At 41.0% G+C, this 15,624-nt stretch overlaps 1 protein-coding gene across 1 annotated transcript in view; it reads left to right on the plus strand.

Annotated features, from left to right (window-relative positions):
• The first annotated feature begins 2,874 nt into the window (after positions 1–2,874).
• Positions 2,875–15,624, plus strand: part of HHIP (hedgehog interacting protein) — an 87,730-nt gene continuing 74,980 nt past the window's right edge. The window contains exons 1-2 of the mRNA XM_077815314.1: positions 2,875–3,141; positions 10,171–10,366. Coding sequence (XP_077671440.1) covers positions 2,875–3,141; positions 10,171–10,366 — 463 coding nt within the window. The remainder of the gene's footprint in view (positions 3,142–10,170; positions 10,367–15,624) is intronic.

Raw genomic sequence — 15,624 nt, forward strand, 5'->3', positions numbered from 1 at the left:
ATATTAATATGTTTGTAAAATAGAATGGTGTTTCACAATTAGGGTCCTATGTAAATCCCGATTTCATGAAGGGCATGGAAATCACAAAAATGCCCCCAAACTGCAATTTTTAAAATATTACCTTACAGTGCTGTGCACGTGTCTATGTGGAAAACAGACTTCTGTGTGCAAACTTAGACAATGTCAAGGATGGAATGAATTACCAGAAAGCTTAGTCAGTTACAAAGAGGAAATGAACGTCACCTGCAAATTTAATCAGTATTCTGCAGATACACTGACTAAAGTTTGTCAATGAAATTCATTCCATTATTAAAATTGACTACGTTTGCTGAGTCACATTCATTCTGTGCATATTTTGTAAAATTCAATACTTTTCCATTTACACTGTCATGAATTTTCTTTTAAAATATAGTGATTTCCACAGAGCCCTAATCATGATCAATGGAACTGAAGTCCATATTCCATGCTGGGACTGTTATGAACAGGACACTTGGGGAACTGGAGAACAGGTGCAGTAACCTGGAAGCAACTCAACCACATGAGCAGAGCAGTGCACAGGGTTTAATAAAGTTTGTCTTGTTCAACTTAACCTTTATTTATCTTCATGCTGCATTAATGAAACAGGACCTGTAACTGTTATACTTGAAGCTCAAACTCTGTGGCAGGTGAGAGTGTTCACAATTGGATGGGGAGTCAGTGGTAGTGTATACTAGCCAAAAGTAGTTAGGAAGCCCTTGCCTTAAAGAAAGAAGACTAAGGGAAGAGGCACTATTTTTTACATTTGTCCATCCAAGTAATCTATGGATCCGATCTTGCCCTCGTTACTTAGGCCTACTGAGTTCAGTTGATACTGTTTAACTCAGTAACTCAGATTTGGTTCACCACAGGAACTCTCTGTTTCAGCACAAACTGTGGTGTGTAACGGAACAAATACACACGTGCATGCCCTTTGCAGAAGGGATTGGGAGCGCATCCCGTGCTGTGCTCTGAGGCTGAAATGTGTAGAAAGGATACCTTTTAATTCTATTGATCCCAGCACAGCTTTCCTGTGCACAGCCAAAGAATGAGAATCGTGCCCACCTGCAACTATTTGCTCCTAATGAACAGAGGGTATATTTCCACTTGGGGTGAGGGGGTGCAATTCCAAGCTGGGGCTAGCTTTCATGGAGCTAGCATGCTAAAAATAGAATGTAGCAGTGGGACCAGGCTAGCCACCCAGAGCATTGACCCACTGCTGGATGGGCTAGCCACCCTCCTAGGCACATACTCAGAGTAGCTAGTCCCTCAGTTTGCAGTGCTGCAGCTACCATTTTTAGCTCTCTGACTCCATGAGAGTTAGCTCAAGTATGTCTCCTCCAGCTGGGAATCACACTCCCCAACCCCCCCAGCTCCAAGTGTCCACTTCCTCTCAAGTTCATTAGGAGCACACTCTGCCTCAAGAAACCCCTGGTGTTATGTCACTTCAATTTCAAACCCAGGGGAGGGATAGCTCAGTGGGTTGACCATTGGGTTGAGCATTGGCCTGCTAAACCCAGGGTTTTGAGTTCAATCCTTGAGGGGGCCGTTCTGTGTGACAGTTGTTTGGGGGAAAGGGATAGCTCAGTGGTTTGAGCATTGGCCTGCTAAACCCAGGGGGTTGTGAGTTCAATCCTTGAGGGGCCATTTAGGGCTCTGGAGCAGAAATTGGGGATTGGTCCTGCTTTGAGCAGGGGGTTGGACTAGATGACCTCCTGAGGTCCCCTCCAACCCTGAGATTCTATGATTCTATGACAGCTGAGCAACTGAGGCACAGAGCAGCACAGTGATGTGTCCAAGGTCACACAGTGAGTCAGTGGCACATCTGGGAACAGAATCCTACTCTTGTGTCTCCCCTGCGCTGACCGCTAGACCGCGTTCTCCTGGGGAAAAGAAAAAGCTCGAGCTACCTGGCTCCTGGTGGCTCTGTGCACGCCTAAGGAGTTGGAGAGGGTGGAGCCCCCGGGGCAGGACCCAGCGGCGGTTAGGTGTGGGATGCAGGTTGGCTCCGTGCTGTTGCACTAAGATGCGTTGGGGTCCGGCTGGGCGTTTGTCTGGGCGGCTGGTGCAGCAGGAGCGGCTAGACTTGGTCTGTCTCCCCCGTGGTAATGTGGGGCGCTGGGGTCAAAAATCAGCAGGCTCCGGCTCTAGCCCAGACCGCTCTGCCCCACTGCAGCTGCTGCCGCGGCACCCCGCAGCCAGCCTGAGCCCTCCCCTGCAGGGCGGCGGGCTCTCGCGCACGTCTACCCAGTCCCTGGCCCGTTCCCCCCCGCCCGTCCGCTTGCCCTGCGCGCGCGCCAGCGCGCGCCTTCCCCCGTGCCTCTCGGTGACGTGAAGGGGCGCGCGGTGGCAGCACCTCCCCGCGCGCTGCTTAAAAAGAAGAAAAGAGGGAGCGAAACATGAGAGCCGTAGTGAGCTGCAGCCACCGCCGGCCGCGGAGGAGGAGGCATCACCCCAGCCAGGCGGCTGCTACTGTCCTACCTAGAGAACATCCTTTCTATGGGACAAGTGAGCTGCTGCCGCCGCCGCCGCCGCCTCCCACTGCAGCAAGGGTGGGGGCCCTTGGCCCAGCTCTCACCACCAGGGCGCAACAGCACCAATTACTAAATCTCTGTCACTTGCACAACTTTAGCCCCACAGCTCCTGAGCATCCTCCCACTAAGCCGGTTTTTGTGGGGGGTGGGTGGGTGGGGGGAGTTCTTTGCCCTTTAGATTTTTTTTTTTTTTACCATCATCACTCTCCAGCCCTCCCCCCGTTTGGGGGCTGCTGATTTCCTGCTTTGAAGCGCAAAAAGAAAATCCATCGGGGAGGGGGGGGGAGAGGTTTGGTTTGTTTTTTTCACTCACACGGTCCAAGGCATGATGCTGAAGATGCTCCCGTTTAAACTGCTGCTGGTGGCCGTGGTTCTGTGCTTCTTTGAGGGGGATGCCAAGTTTGGGGAGAGTGGTGCAAGGAGGAGAAAGTGCCTGAATGGTAACCCACCGAGGCGCCTGAAAAAGCGAGACAGGAGGATGATGTTCCTGGAGTCTGCGAGCGGAGGGGAGATGATGTGTCGTGGCTTGTACCCTCGCCTGTCCTGTTGCTCCAGGACTGACAGTCAGGGGCTGCTGCACGTTGAGACTAAGGTAGGCACCACATGAGGCTTTTTGCATGGATGCAAACTCACTGCTAACCTGCTGGGTGGTGTCTGGTTTGATCTAGCAACATGGGTTTGACCCATTACTGTTTGGGAGGGTGGAGGGGTCTGATCTAATAAAATAGAAGCGTTAAAGCGATCCTGGTTTATTTCCTTGAGAGTTACATAGACCTCTCTCCAGAGCTGTTCATCTGAAGGGAGGCTTAGTCAGTTGGGAAGGTATTTTTAAAAGAAAGTTGTCTCCCTCTCACAACGAAGGGTTTTTACAAATGTGCGAGTTTCCATGAGATCTTATAAATCTTACTCATTCAGATCGTCCCATCTTACTCAAATCAGCAGCTCCGTGCACTGCTGCATGTTTATTGGCAGTGCCCCTTTCTCACGAAACATGGGCTTCAGGTACAAGGACCCTGTGCTGAGGGGATGGTTTGAGAAGAAGAAAGACTTGAATGGCTTTTTTGGATTAAGTTTGTGCATTGGCAACAGTGAAACTGTGAATTAACTTGACGGTGGTTTCTGGTTTATTTTTCTGGGGGGAAAAAAGCCTGTACAATTTTCTCCACGTGTTTGGTCAGTAAAGGATTTGGATAGTAGATGGTGCTGGTGCATCAGAGCTTAGTGATCTCTAGTCAAGGCTCTTGTGTTACACACGATTACCTGTATCCGATGAAAGGGACTCCACTGTTATTGATCTCACACAGGATGGCATGAGATATTTGCCTTTTCACACTATGTGACAATGCATATGCCTAATTTATAATTGAGTTGCTTGAAAAGTATCTCATTGGAATTTTAAAATATTTAATTTATGCTTCCTTTAGTAGCTTAATTTCTATGTATTAATGTGTTTGTGATTTCTCTAAGTTGTCCAGATATAATTCTGCAGGATCTTATTGGATAAGCAGGGCAATGATATTAAGTGTTTGTCACAGAGATGGAAATTCCTGAATAATGTCATTAAGAATCACTGCACGTGAAATAAACAATCAGGTGTCTTCTCTTCCCCTCCACCCCCTTCACTTTCCCCTCCCCAGTTTAGGTTTAATTAAGAATTCCTCAGTTACAACACTGTAGTTGTCAAGGTCTGAGAGACTCTTGGAAAACTTGTGTTTCAGTCTTGCTGGCCCAAGCATAATAAAAAAAAAATACCCAGCCTGAATCGAATTTTTATGCTCAGTTCACGGTAGATTTCACTCCATTCTCATGTAAACAGCTTCTACGAATCAACATATGTGTCTGGGTGGTATCTCTCACTTTGTTTTGTAACAAAAAGCCATATTGCATCATTTAATTTGCTCAAGTCATGCAAATAGGAAAAAATCAATAGGACAAAAAGGGGTCGACTTATCCTCCTCCCCACTAAACTGCTGCCCACACACAGAGTCCTGTTGCTTATGGCAAAAGAATAACAACAACACCATTGTGTTTGTTAGTTGGTTCACTAATGGGTGAAACTGGAGAACATCATTCTCCTTCAGTCCCCAGCTCTGTCCAAATGTTCATGCCTTTTGAGGGAGCATTTGTCCTACCCCCTCTATTCCCAGATGAGTGAGAACAGTCTTACTGCAGGTTTTCAGCTGCAGCTCTCTCTTTATTCTTACCATATGCAGCAGTAGTTTGAGATTCAGGGCAGATATATTTCTTCATGCTGTCCAGAGACAGTGTCATTAAGCTCCTGTGTGGTAATTCAATTAAAATACAAAATAACTACATTCAGATAACCTTAAGAGCCTAATTGAAGTGCACAAAAGTCAGACTCAGGACTGGAAAATATGTCCTTAACTCACCCTGTTTGTAATATATAGGTATTGCAGCACATATGTTATGTGAGATCACCCACTGTTTGGAGACCCCTGCAATAGTTGGTTTAATGTGGTGAATTAAAAATGGAGTTAAGACAATTTTGAATTTCCTAGTTATTGTGGGGCTTTGTCCCTTTGCGTTTTTTGAATATATCTTTTGTATAATTTGTTTTGTAGATAGTAATAAACAAATCCTTGAAGTGTATGAAGTTTCAAAACAATATACCATAACATCTATTTCTAAGCATTTAAACTTACCTTATAAATATAGATTTACACTTTTTAGTGGATATTATTCCAAAAGGTTTTAAAACCACATTATTTATCCATTAAATGTCAGTGGTTACAGCTATCTTAAATCTGTTTTATCACATAAATACATATTTAGACAATTTTCCAAAATACATGTCATTTATACTTGATAGAAGTAGTGACCATTCCACAAGAGACATTACAATATCATACAAAAAACTTGGAGGGAACTTTGTAAAAAGTGGGTTTTCAGCACTATATTACACAAGGGCTCCAAAAGCTGAACAGGTCTATAATGTGATATAGAGTCATATTAATCCACAGGATTGAGTGTCTATGCCATTAATAGGAATCTGAACATTATCTTTTTCTATAGCAATTTGAGCTCGCTCAGCAGGCATTTTCAATTTCAGATTAGCTTCTTGGTCAAGATGCTGTGTGTCAGCCTTGAGACAATTTTATGATCAAATTATTGATCTGTCTTTATGATGACAACACTCCCAGTCCCTTAAGCACAGCAAAGCAGCAATAAAGGGCACTGCTTTAACAAACAGACAAAATTAGAATGTCTTTAGTAATATTTTTGCATAATGTGGCATTTAACTCTTTGTCTTCTAGCTTTCTAGAATATCCCCATTTTACCACTAGGTTCACTAAAGCCAGAATCAAATATTGTGACACCAGAGTTTTTGAAGGTTTGCGTATAGCCAGATAGGCACAGAAGCCCTCTCTACCTTGGATGGTTTCACAGCCAAGGCTGTCAAGGAATGGGTGAAAAGAAATTGTTTTCAAGTGTGCCCTTTTACAATCATTTGTTTGCTCTGGCTCTTTCACAAACAAAGGCTATTGTTGAACACATCCAACTAAACAAATAACTCATCTTGGGGTCCCTTTAACAGCTGCCTTGGTACAATGATCTATTTACATATTAGCCTAAAATTGAAACTGAACTCTTTAATGACATAATCCAGCACTATAGTACAGAAGAAACATATGTTCAACCCAACAGCTGAACAACCTTGTAGGCATATGATTTTTAGAAATAATTGCTTGTGTACCAAATACAGTTTAATGAAACATCTTAATTCACTGCCATACATTTTTGCTGTTAACATCAAACCCACACTATTTTTTGTCAAATAAAATAAACACAGGGTGTGCAAAACAGAGTGCTATATTACATGTATAGAATTTCTGTGTCTTGTGGGTGTCTCTGTTTCTCCCTCTTTTCACTATTTTTGTTGTTGATAAACCAGTCTTGTAAGCTGTACTTTCCTGTATTCCAGTATTTATCTTACCTTTCTTCTACCAGTCTTACTTGCCTGTGGATAGAGATTAAAGGATGATCTTACAGATGTTGTAAATTAGTCAGCAGCAGGCATAATCATTATTAGGCATGCTGCAATAATGTTTGGAAGTTTTACATGATTTCCACAGTTTTACATGATTTCCAACACTGCAAATTTGATGGTTTCACATATAACTTTTAAAAATTGATACAGGAAATTACTTTGCATTTCTTTAAGAGACCAAAGATATGGTCAGTTTTAAAGGTAAAGGTCATTATTATATGTTCACTGAAAATACTGTGTTCTAAACAGTGTTTCAGCCTTGGGCTAAATCTGTTTAATTGACTTCAGTAAGGCTATTGATTTATTGAAACCAAAGCTAGAATGATGGTTCTATCTACCTTCAAATAGGTATTTCTACTGCAGACCTCACACAGAGTGAAGTTTCAACATCCTACTATGCTCAAATAGCATGAAACTTAACATAAAAATATTGTGCTTGATTTTCAGATAATTTATTGAGTCCCATTCCCTAATCTTTTGATTAGTTATTATATGACAAAGACACATTCCAAAAATTGAGAGATGGACTCAATTCCTCAAGGACTAAAAATCAAACCTCTCGTGGATGGCAGCTGGTCAGGAGGATTAGGATCCTTTTGTTTTAGCTTTAGCCATTAAAATGGAGGAAAACATTTTTTACTTGTATATTACTGAGCAATTAATGTATTTTCCACAAGGAAAAATAAATTAACTTTTGACTTTTTGTACCTTCCAATAGAACTATGGCAATATGCCTGCATCAGTTGTGGGGTTAATGAGGAAAACAAACTCAATATTTACCTCTCTGATTATTGACCTATGCTTCACCACATACCACTACCACCAACTGTATGCCAGATCTTGAATGAGATTAGCTTAGAGATGAAGACAGATGATTCTAGTGGACAGAGGAAAGCACTTCGAAGAGTCTGCAAACATGATGTAGTTTCCTTGGTGGTAAATACATACTCAAAATTGGGCAATTTAGTCCATAGATTAAGAGTGCTCCTGGATTCCTCACTGATGCTAAACTCTCACATGTCAGCATCCACAGGTTGTCTGACCTCTGTGGTTGGCTAGGAGACTCTGTTCCATCATGGTGAACAATGGCCTGGTCTTTGTCCCTTCCCATATGAACTACAGCAATGCAATATACCTAGGCACGAAGCCATCAGCCTGAAGGAAATTCCAACTGGTACAAAATGTGTACTCAGCAGCATGGGCTACCGTATGCACATAAGACCTCTCCTCCACTGGTTTGCTATAGAAGAAAATCAAGTTCAAGATCTTGGTTGTTATCTTCAAGGCCCTCAATGACCTGGGCCCAGCATATCTAAAAGGATCAACTAAAATTCTAGGATGGAGACCGTGGCTGACAACTCTGCTGGTCGGGCATCATGAAACTTTCCACCATAAGGGCAAAGCTCATCTGTGCAGGAAACTGAGCTTTCTTGGGGATTAGTCTGAGACTGGAATGAACAGGAGGAACTAAGGGCCAACACTAATCTCACCACCTTCTACTCCAAGTGCAAGGCGCGCTTCTTCAGCTTTGCCTTCTCATACAAATGCGTATCAGTGTGTACACTTAAAAAACAAAACAACCCCATACCAAAACAAAACACTACACTGCGCACACAATTATCTTAGTACAGAAAGGACAAGAGAGAGAGCCAACTTCATGTGACTGATGTTAGTCATGTCACTTAATGCGCTGCTGGAAGGCACTCAGATACTATGATAATGATGGCAATATAAGAACTGTACAGAATAGACTATTTAGGGCCTGATCCTGCAGACTCAAACCAGAAAACTCTGAAATTAATGAGGATTCTACTAGAGAAGGCAGGCCAAGTACTGTTCTACTTACTGACATTAGTGGGTCCAATTGCAGCCAATGGGACTACTTTGAGTGACTGCTTGTTTTGGGGATCCTTTGGCAGCACATGGATGGGTTGTATAGGACATGATTAATTTCATTTTCCTGAAGAGGGTCTGGCTTTGAAAAGTTTGAGAAATGCTTCCTTAATTAAAAATTTTTTAAAAAAGTAGGTAGTCATATTCAGAATTAGGATTGCTGCTATTAATATTTTGTATGTGATTTTTAAAATGCCATATTATTGCTACTATTTTGTCTGCCAGATTTAAAATAATAAAAAAAAGCACTCTCAGATACGTGGGAACAAAGTTATGTGATTCTCATCCAAAAATAAAGTGATGAGTTCAAAATTATATTACTGGCCTTAGGCATTCTGATGACTGATGAGCTGTCAAACAGCAATTATGCGTCAAATTGTGGGCCAAAAATCTCCATGCAAGTTAATTATTTGACTTACCTAGAGTAATTTAGCAAAATTACTACATGTTTTCTGAAAGGAATTAATCAATGTTGTTACAGTAGAATGAATCACCACAGAGTCCTTCACAGTGTGAAAAACAGTAATATCAAATCCACTCTGAGATCTGAGAACTTGCACGGTAGAAGCAAGATTGTATAAAATGTTTGTAGCATCACTTTTTAAAAAACAATTATATTAGAATTGTTTATAATTATGCTAAATCAGTAATAATGAGATGCTGTGCTTTATGTTCTGATAAGGCCTGATCCAGCTCACAATGGCTGCAGTGAATGCTGGATTGAGCCATAATGTAATTTTGGGTTGAGAGATCAGAAACCAAACCCTTAGTACCATGTGGTTTAGAATAAGTTATGAAGTGCATAATATTACAGACAAATAGTGAAGAATGTGCTGTTTTCCGTTAACATTTATTTTTCATGATATGCCGACATTGCACTCCCCAAGCTCTTGTGTTTACTTATACAAATTATACAGCATGGTGTAGTGCTTAAGTAAGTATTATGCATAATATATTGACTTCTTTCAGGACAAAGTTAAAATTGAATAATAGGACAGACTGTACGTTAAGGAAAATTTCATATTTTCTATTTCATATAAACAGAAATTACTGACAATCTAAGGCTTTTTCTACCAACAGTTTACATTGGCATATGCATGAATATAATTGCATTGAAAAGCAGAAAATTCAGAGGAACCCCTTTGAGAATTCAACCAAAGGAGGTTTAATAGTAAGCTCACGGTACAATCCAAAGCCTGCATATTTTATAAATACCTGGAGATTGTTTTTCTAATGTGTTCTGACTTTAGAAATTTAGTTTTAAATCTTTAGGTAACTCTTAATCTGAGCCTCTTATGCATGTAATTTAGACTTGGAAGTTGTATTTTTCAGCATCACCTATAAGAGAAGTGGACCTAGGGCCTGTTCCTGCAGCCCTTGCTTATGCCAGTAATCCTTATTTATGTGAGTATTCCCACTGATCAAGAATTACTCACACAATTAAGAATTTGCAGGCTTGATTAGTGAGAGTAAATTAATTTGCATTTGGAAAGAGAAACACTTGTTAGTACTCTAAAATCTGAGGATTTATTGCATGTGATTCTCTTTCATAGTAATAATTTTGCACTTAGCATGGTGACTTAAAATATGGCACTTTTACTGATTCATAACTGTACTGGTTACATTAGCATGATTTACTTACATTATTTCAAAGAATCTTTTTGTATAAGACAGGGAAGTAGGTCATGTGTTTATTTGTCTCTGGTTTGTGGCTTGCAGATATTTTCTGTTACCAACAACACAGAATGTGTGAAGCTACTGGAAGAAATCAAATGTGCACACTGCTCACCACATGCTCAGAATCTATTCCATTCACCTGAGAAAGGGGAAGCATCTGAAAGAGAACTAGCTCTTCCTTTCCTGTGCAAAGACTATTGTAAAGAATTCTATTATACTTGCAGAGGTCAAATACCAGGTAAAAACTATAGCAAAATAATGGACTAAAAAAAGATGTCTAAATTTAAATGCTCTCTATTGCTTAAGAGATATTGGATCAGATCCTGCAGTCCTCCATTGGGAAACCCCCAGAGACATTAAGGAGTGTAGAGTCAGGACCATGAAGGTAGATCTTTCCTATTCAAGTGAATATTTGGGTTTTTTCTTCCCAGCCTCCTCTTGAATTTCTAGAAAACCCAGTGATATATGTTATAACTTTTCAAATCACCTGAATAAGTTATTCTCTGTATTGAAATTTCACTTTGTTCACCCAAAGCATAAAAACAATTAGCCAACCATAAAAAAGCTCTTCTAACTGATACGCTTTTAAAAAGGGAAAGAAAAGAAGCTGTAGTATAGTGTAGGTAGTATAAAGATGTTGAATATTTAAGGTGTCCTTTCCTGGTTTGGTAATCACATACATTTTTGTTTTTAAACATATGCACCAGAATTCAATGCCCACTGAAATCAGTGGGAGTCTTTCTACCGACTTCAGTGCCCTTTGAATCAGTTCCATTGATGCTGTTAACAACATGGGACCAAATTCCGCCCTTAACTGACACTGAAGGGTCCTGCCATAGTCACATGGTTTACCTTGGCATAACCAAAAGCGGAATTTGGCCCATGGTGCCTGTAGCCATCACACAAATGACTCTTATCACCTTTACACAAGATTGCCAAAATGCCCTGCAAAGGTAGTTGCATTTTTAAAAAGTTAAAATATTGTCTTAAAAGATTATGTTAAACAACATCATCAGTAATTACAGGACTAAAACATTTATATAATTATGATTGCCCTGTCTTCAACTGTTCCTCTCTCCTTATCCAAACACTGTTGGCACCACAGAAAAAAGTTGAACTAGTAGGATTTTTTTGAGTAGTGAAATTTAAAAGAAAATAATGTAGTTCTGAGTTAGGTAAGATCATGACAAACTTGCGAATAATCATTTATAACATGAACAGTTCTGTAAAACTGAGCTGTGTAATAGGTATGGCTTTAAGTGGGCAATGCTTTTATTGCTTAGGTACAGTATGTACTTTGTTTTCTTTGAACTCACAGGGATGCAGGACTTTTCTGTAGTGTTCTCTTATTGACTTGCAAAAACATTTTGAATAGAGTTGCTTTTTCCCTTTGGTGTGGTTTAACATGTATCTAAACCCATTCAAATATGAAAATATTATTATTGTCTTTATAAACTACAGAGATGTTTCTAAGGCTTTCTTAAACCAGCTGTTTCTTGCTCTTTATCACATTCCCCAGAGCAAAGCAGAATAGATCATAGTTGCCAAGACTGCCTGCCGAGCAGAGATAACAGAGTAGATATTGTAAACGTTTGGCCCATCCTGGAAGCCACCACAAAGAGTGTTTTTTTAAATACAAGTTTGTAACTAACCCAAATGATGAGTATATTCTGCTGAACATTTACATCATCTTTTCATTAGAGTCTAAGTTTCCGAGAAAAATGCTCTATAGGGAACAAAAGTTAAGGAGGGAGGAGGGGGCAGAGAGGGAATGGGCTGAGCAGCACAGGAGCTACACAGCCTCAGAATCCTCACTCCCCAGATCAACATATGTGGTGATGAATGACAAATTTATTTTTCTACAAAGTTTGTGTATATGTAAAACTGCTGAAGTGCATCAAGATGTCAAGTGCTTTTTGTGACCACCCAGGTTGCCTTGAAAGATAACCAGATGAAAGCATAACTTTAGCACTGGACAGAGCACTGTGCTTTGCGGGAAAGAGCTTACAAGCTAGCTAGAATAGGAGTTTTCCTACATCAATCAGATGCTAATAATCATTCTAAATACTTGTTCTGAGAGTGGGCTGCACTAACAGAAAGTCGTTGCATACTTATGTCGGACAGGGTTAATTGATTTGTTTGGCAGAGTGGTCATTGGCACATGTATTAATATTTCATGAAGGTATTGAGATTCAGGTCACACTTTGGGGGAAAGTGACCTATAGAATTCTAGAGTGTCCCTCAAAATATACATGTACATTTAAAAGCAAATTCATAGTGCATTTGAGTTTTATAATCCACGTATGAAATCTGTTTCCGCCACTTGAAAGTTTTACAAACTTGACAAGTATTGAAAAGACAAACAAAAAGAACCCACAACCTATGTTTCATTATTTAGATTGCTTGACATGAACTGCAAAGAACAGGTTCTTGTGAGGCAATGTGGCTTGGAGGACTGTGCACAGGGCTGGGAGGTAAACCGGTCTGAGTTCTAATCATGGCTCTGCCAGTGACTCAGTGTTTGGCACATAGCACATCATTTAATTTCTCTCCCTCAGTTTCTCCATCTGTGCAGTGGGAATAATACCCAACTACATCACAGGGGAATTACAAGGAGTAGTTATTGATGGCAAAAGTGCTTTTACTCCATAAAGTGATATAGGAAGGTTACGTATTTTATTGACAAGAGCTGGTGAGCAATTTTTGGTTGAAATGAAATTTCAACTTTGGAAAAAAACTATTTCTTTTTGTTAAATTGTAGTTTCATTTTCAGACCAGCTCTATTACTGACTAGCATCAGAAATCCATTCAGTTCTCTCTCCATCTGCAAGTCAAAAATATTAGTAGGTACTTAGCCTTATGGGACTGATTCATTCAGAGAGTGGCTCCACAACTGCTCCATGGCTTGGGGAGAGGATTCTTTTCCATTCGTCCACAATGTATCCTCAGGTTTCAGAGTAGCAGCCGTGTTAGTCTGTATCTGTAAAAAGAAAAGGAGTACCTGTGGCACCTTAGAGACTAACCAGTTTATTAAAGCATAAGCTTTCATGAGCTACAGCTCATTTCATAGTGAGCTGTAGCTCACGAGAGCTTATGCTTTAATAAATTGGTTAGTCTCTAAGGTGCCACAGGTACTCCTTTTCTTTTTAATGTATCCTCAGTGCCCAAATCCAGTAGCCAAGCTGAAGATTTGCTACAAATAAGGGGCCTACATCCCTTCTTTGAATTAGAAATCACATTTTTCTTCACTTTTGAAGCACCAAATGCTATCATGGAAGCAAACTGACATTAGCTGGGGTTAAACAGCTTACCTGTCCCCTTGTGCCCATTATTCTTGTTTTTAACAGAAACTGGTTGAGGTGATTGTGTGCACATTCAGTTCCAGATGTTACCAAAGTGAGAATCTAGATGTGGATTTTTAACCAAGTGGCATTCAAACCAAAATGGCAGAAATGGAGAATAATCACTCCCTGCACTGCAATTCCAGAAGTACTTCCACAGTTATTTGGTATTAGCCGAAAAATGTCCAGTGTGGAGGCTGCAACAGTTCCACACTGCTGCTGGGTGTATGCAGACCCATTACCATACACCTGAAAAATCCACTGGGATTAAGTTGTGTGACCACCTGACCTGGTAGTCTCCAAAGGTTTCAGCAGGGGGAGCATCTGGCTGGAGTCACCTCAGGAACATAGCTAAGAGTTGAGGAGAGTGAGGTGAGCATATTTTTTGTCAACAATTTCAGATGTGAATCTAGAAAGCTGTTCATTTATACCCCCCCAAAACTTTTCAAAATCCATCATCAGGGAACAAAGAAATGACTAAGGGAAGTATTGTTCTGTTTCCTTGTGATTAAAAATATATATATTCTCTATCTCAATGAAGTTAGCAGGAATAAAGTCATTAGGTTAGATACCCAGGTGGCATAAATCAATGTAGCTCCATTTAATTCAGTGGGCTAGCCGTTCATCCTGTGCACAGCTCAAGAAAGAGGTGAGTGGCGTGTCTTCTGGACTTGACCTGTTCCAGGCATGGTATAGGCCCAGGATAAGTTAGAGCAGTCCAGGGGCTGCTTTAATTTACAGCAGGCTCCCCATGATTGTGGTGGGTAAAGGCTGGGGCCCAGATCAGAACCTGACTCAATCAGTCCACTGAAGACTCCTCTTTAAAGTTACAGAAAGGGAGAGGAGGCATACACTGAACAAGATGCCAAAGGAAAAGTTTGAGATGTAGGAGTAACCAGAAAGTGATGGAGGTTACAAAAGCTGAGGAAGAATAAGATTTCAAGAAGAAGAGCATGGTCAATCAGTTGAAAAGCAGCAAAGAAGTTAGGCTGATAATAGTTGGAGATATAGTAGAAGATTTGGTCAGGAAGATGATATGATGGTGAAAGCTGTTTCAGTGGAGGGAGAAACCAGATTAAAAGAGTCTAGAAGGGAGATGAAGAAGAGGATTTCCAGACAGCACTTGTAGACAGTATGTTCAGTGAGCTTGGAAATGAATGGGAGAAGAGAGAATGTAGTTGGAGAAGTAAGTGGGGTCAAGGATGATTTTCTTTTATGAAGAGGAAATTAGAGCATACGTTTAGTGTGAAGGGAATGAACCACTGGAGAATGTGGGATTGAGGGAAAACATTAAGAAAAGGAGAGTGGGGAGTAGGGGGATCAGGATGGGAAGCAGGGAAGAGGTTGCTGGGGATGTTGGAGTGGTTAGAGGAGGAGAGCAAACAAGAAATCTCAGTTTTGGTGATGGGGGGAGTAGAGAGGGTGATTTGGAGGAGGAGTTAGAGGGAGAAGAAGGGAGGTCCCATCAGATCTTGTAGATTAAAAAAAATCAGTGACACCCTGACCTTAGCGAGGTTGGAGCAATGGAAAGGTTTAAGGAGGGAAGCAAAGTTGCAAGAGAGGCAGCTCTGGTTGCAACTTTGCAATGGCAGAATTGAATGATAATGCAGAAGTGGTGCTTCTTGAATAGTGAGGTGGAAGAGCTGTAGGAGGAAAGAATAAATTTGTAGTGGTAGAAGTCAGCATGGTTGTGGGACTGCCATCCAGGATGATCAGCTGGATGAGTTCAGGAGCAGAGGAAGTTGTTGGTGAGTGAAGCCAAGGCTGAGGGTTGGCTGGGTGACCTTGCAATAGGAAAGAGAGTAGAAGGAGTCAAGGGTGATGGAAAACGTAGTCAGATAGGGATGAAGGGTGGGATTGGGGGGAGGAGGGAAATAGTTTCTGAACCTGGAAGCTCCAACCTTTCCTAGCAAGTTTTGGATCGAGACTGGATCCCAAATCCACATGATGGGTTTAGATCTAGATTTCCTGACCTGAACAATCCTCAACTTCAGGGATATACAGACTGGAACCTTGAGATCAGATTCCTCTCTCTTTTTACCATTCATTTTTCAAATATAAAGAAATATAATGTCTGCAGGATCCTAGCAAAACAGGAGAAACTTAGAATGAGCAGAGAAAATTCATCACCACCTGTAAGGGTCTTTAAAAACAT

This window comes from Eretmochelys imbricata, chromosome 4 (assembly GCF_965152235.1).
Source record: "Eretmochelys imbricata isolate rEreImb1 chromosome 4, rEreImb1.hap1, whole genome shotgun sequence".
In the NCBI taxonomy this organism is placed as follows: domain Eukaryota; kingdom Metazoa; phylum Chordata; order Testudines; family Cheloniidae; genus Eretmochelys; species Eretmochelys imbricata.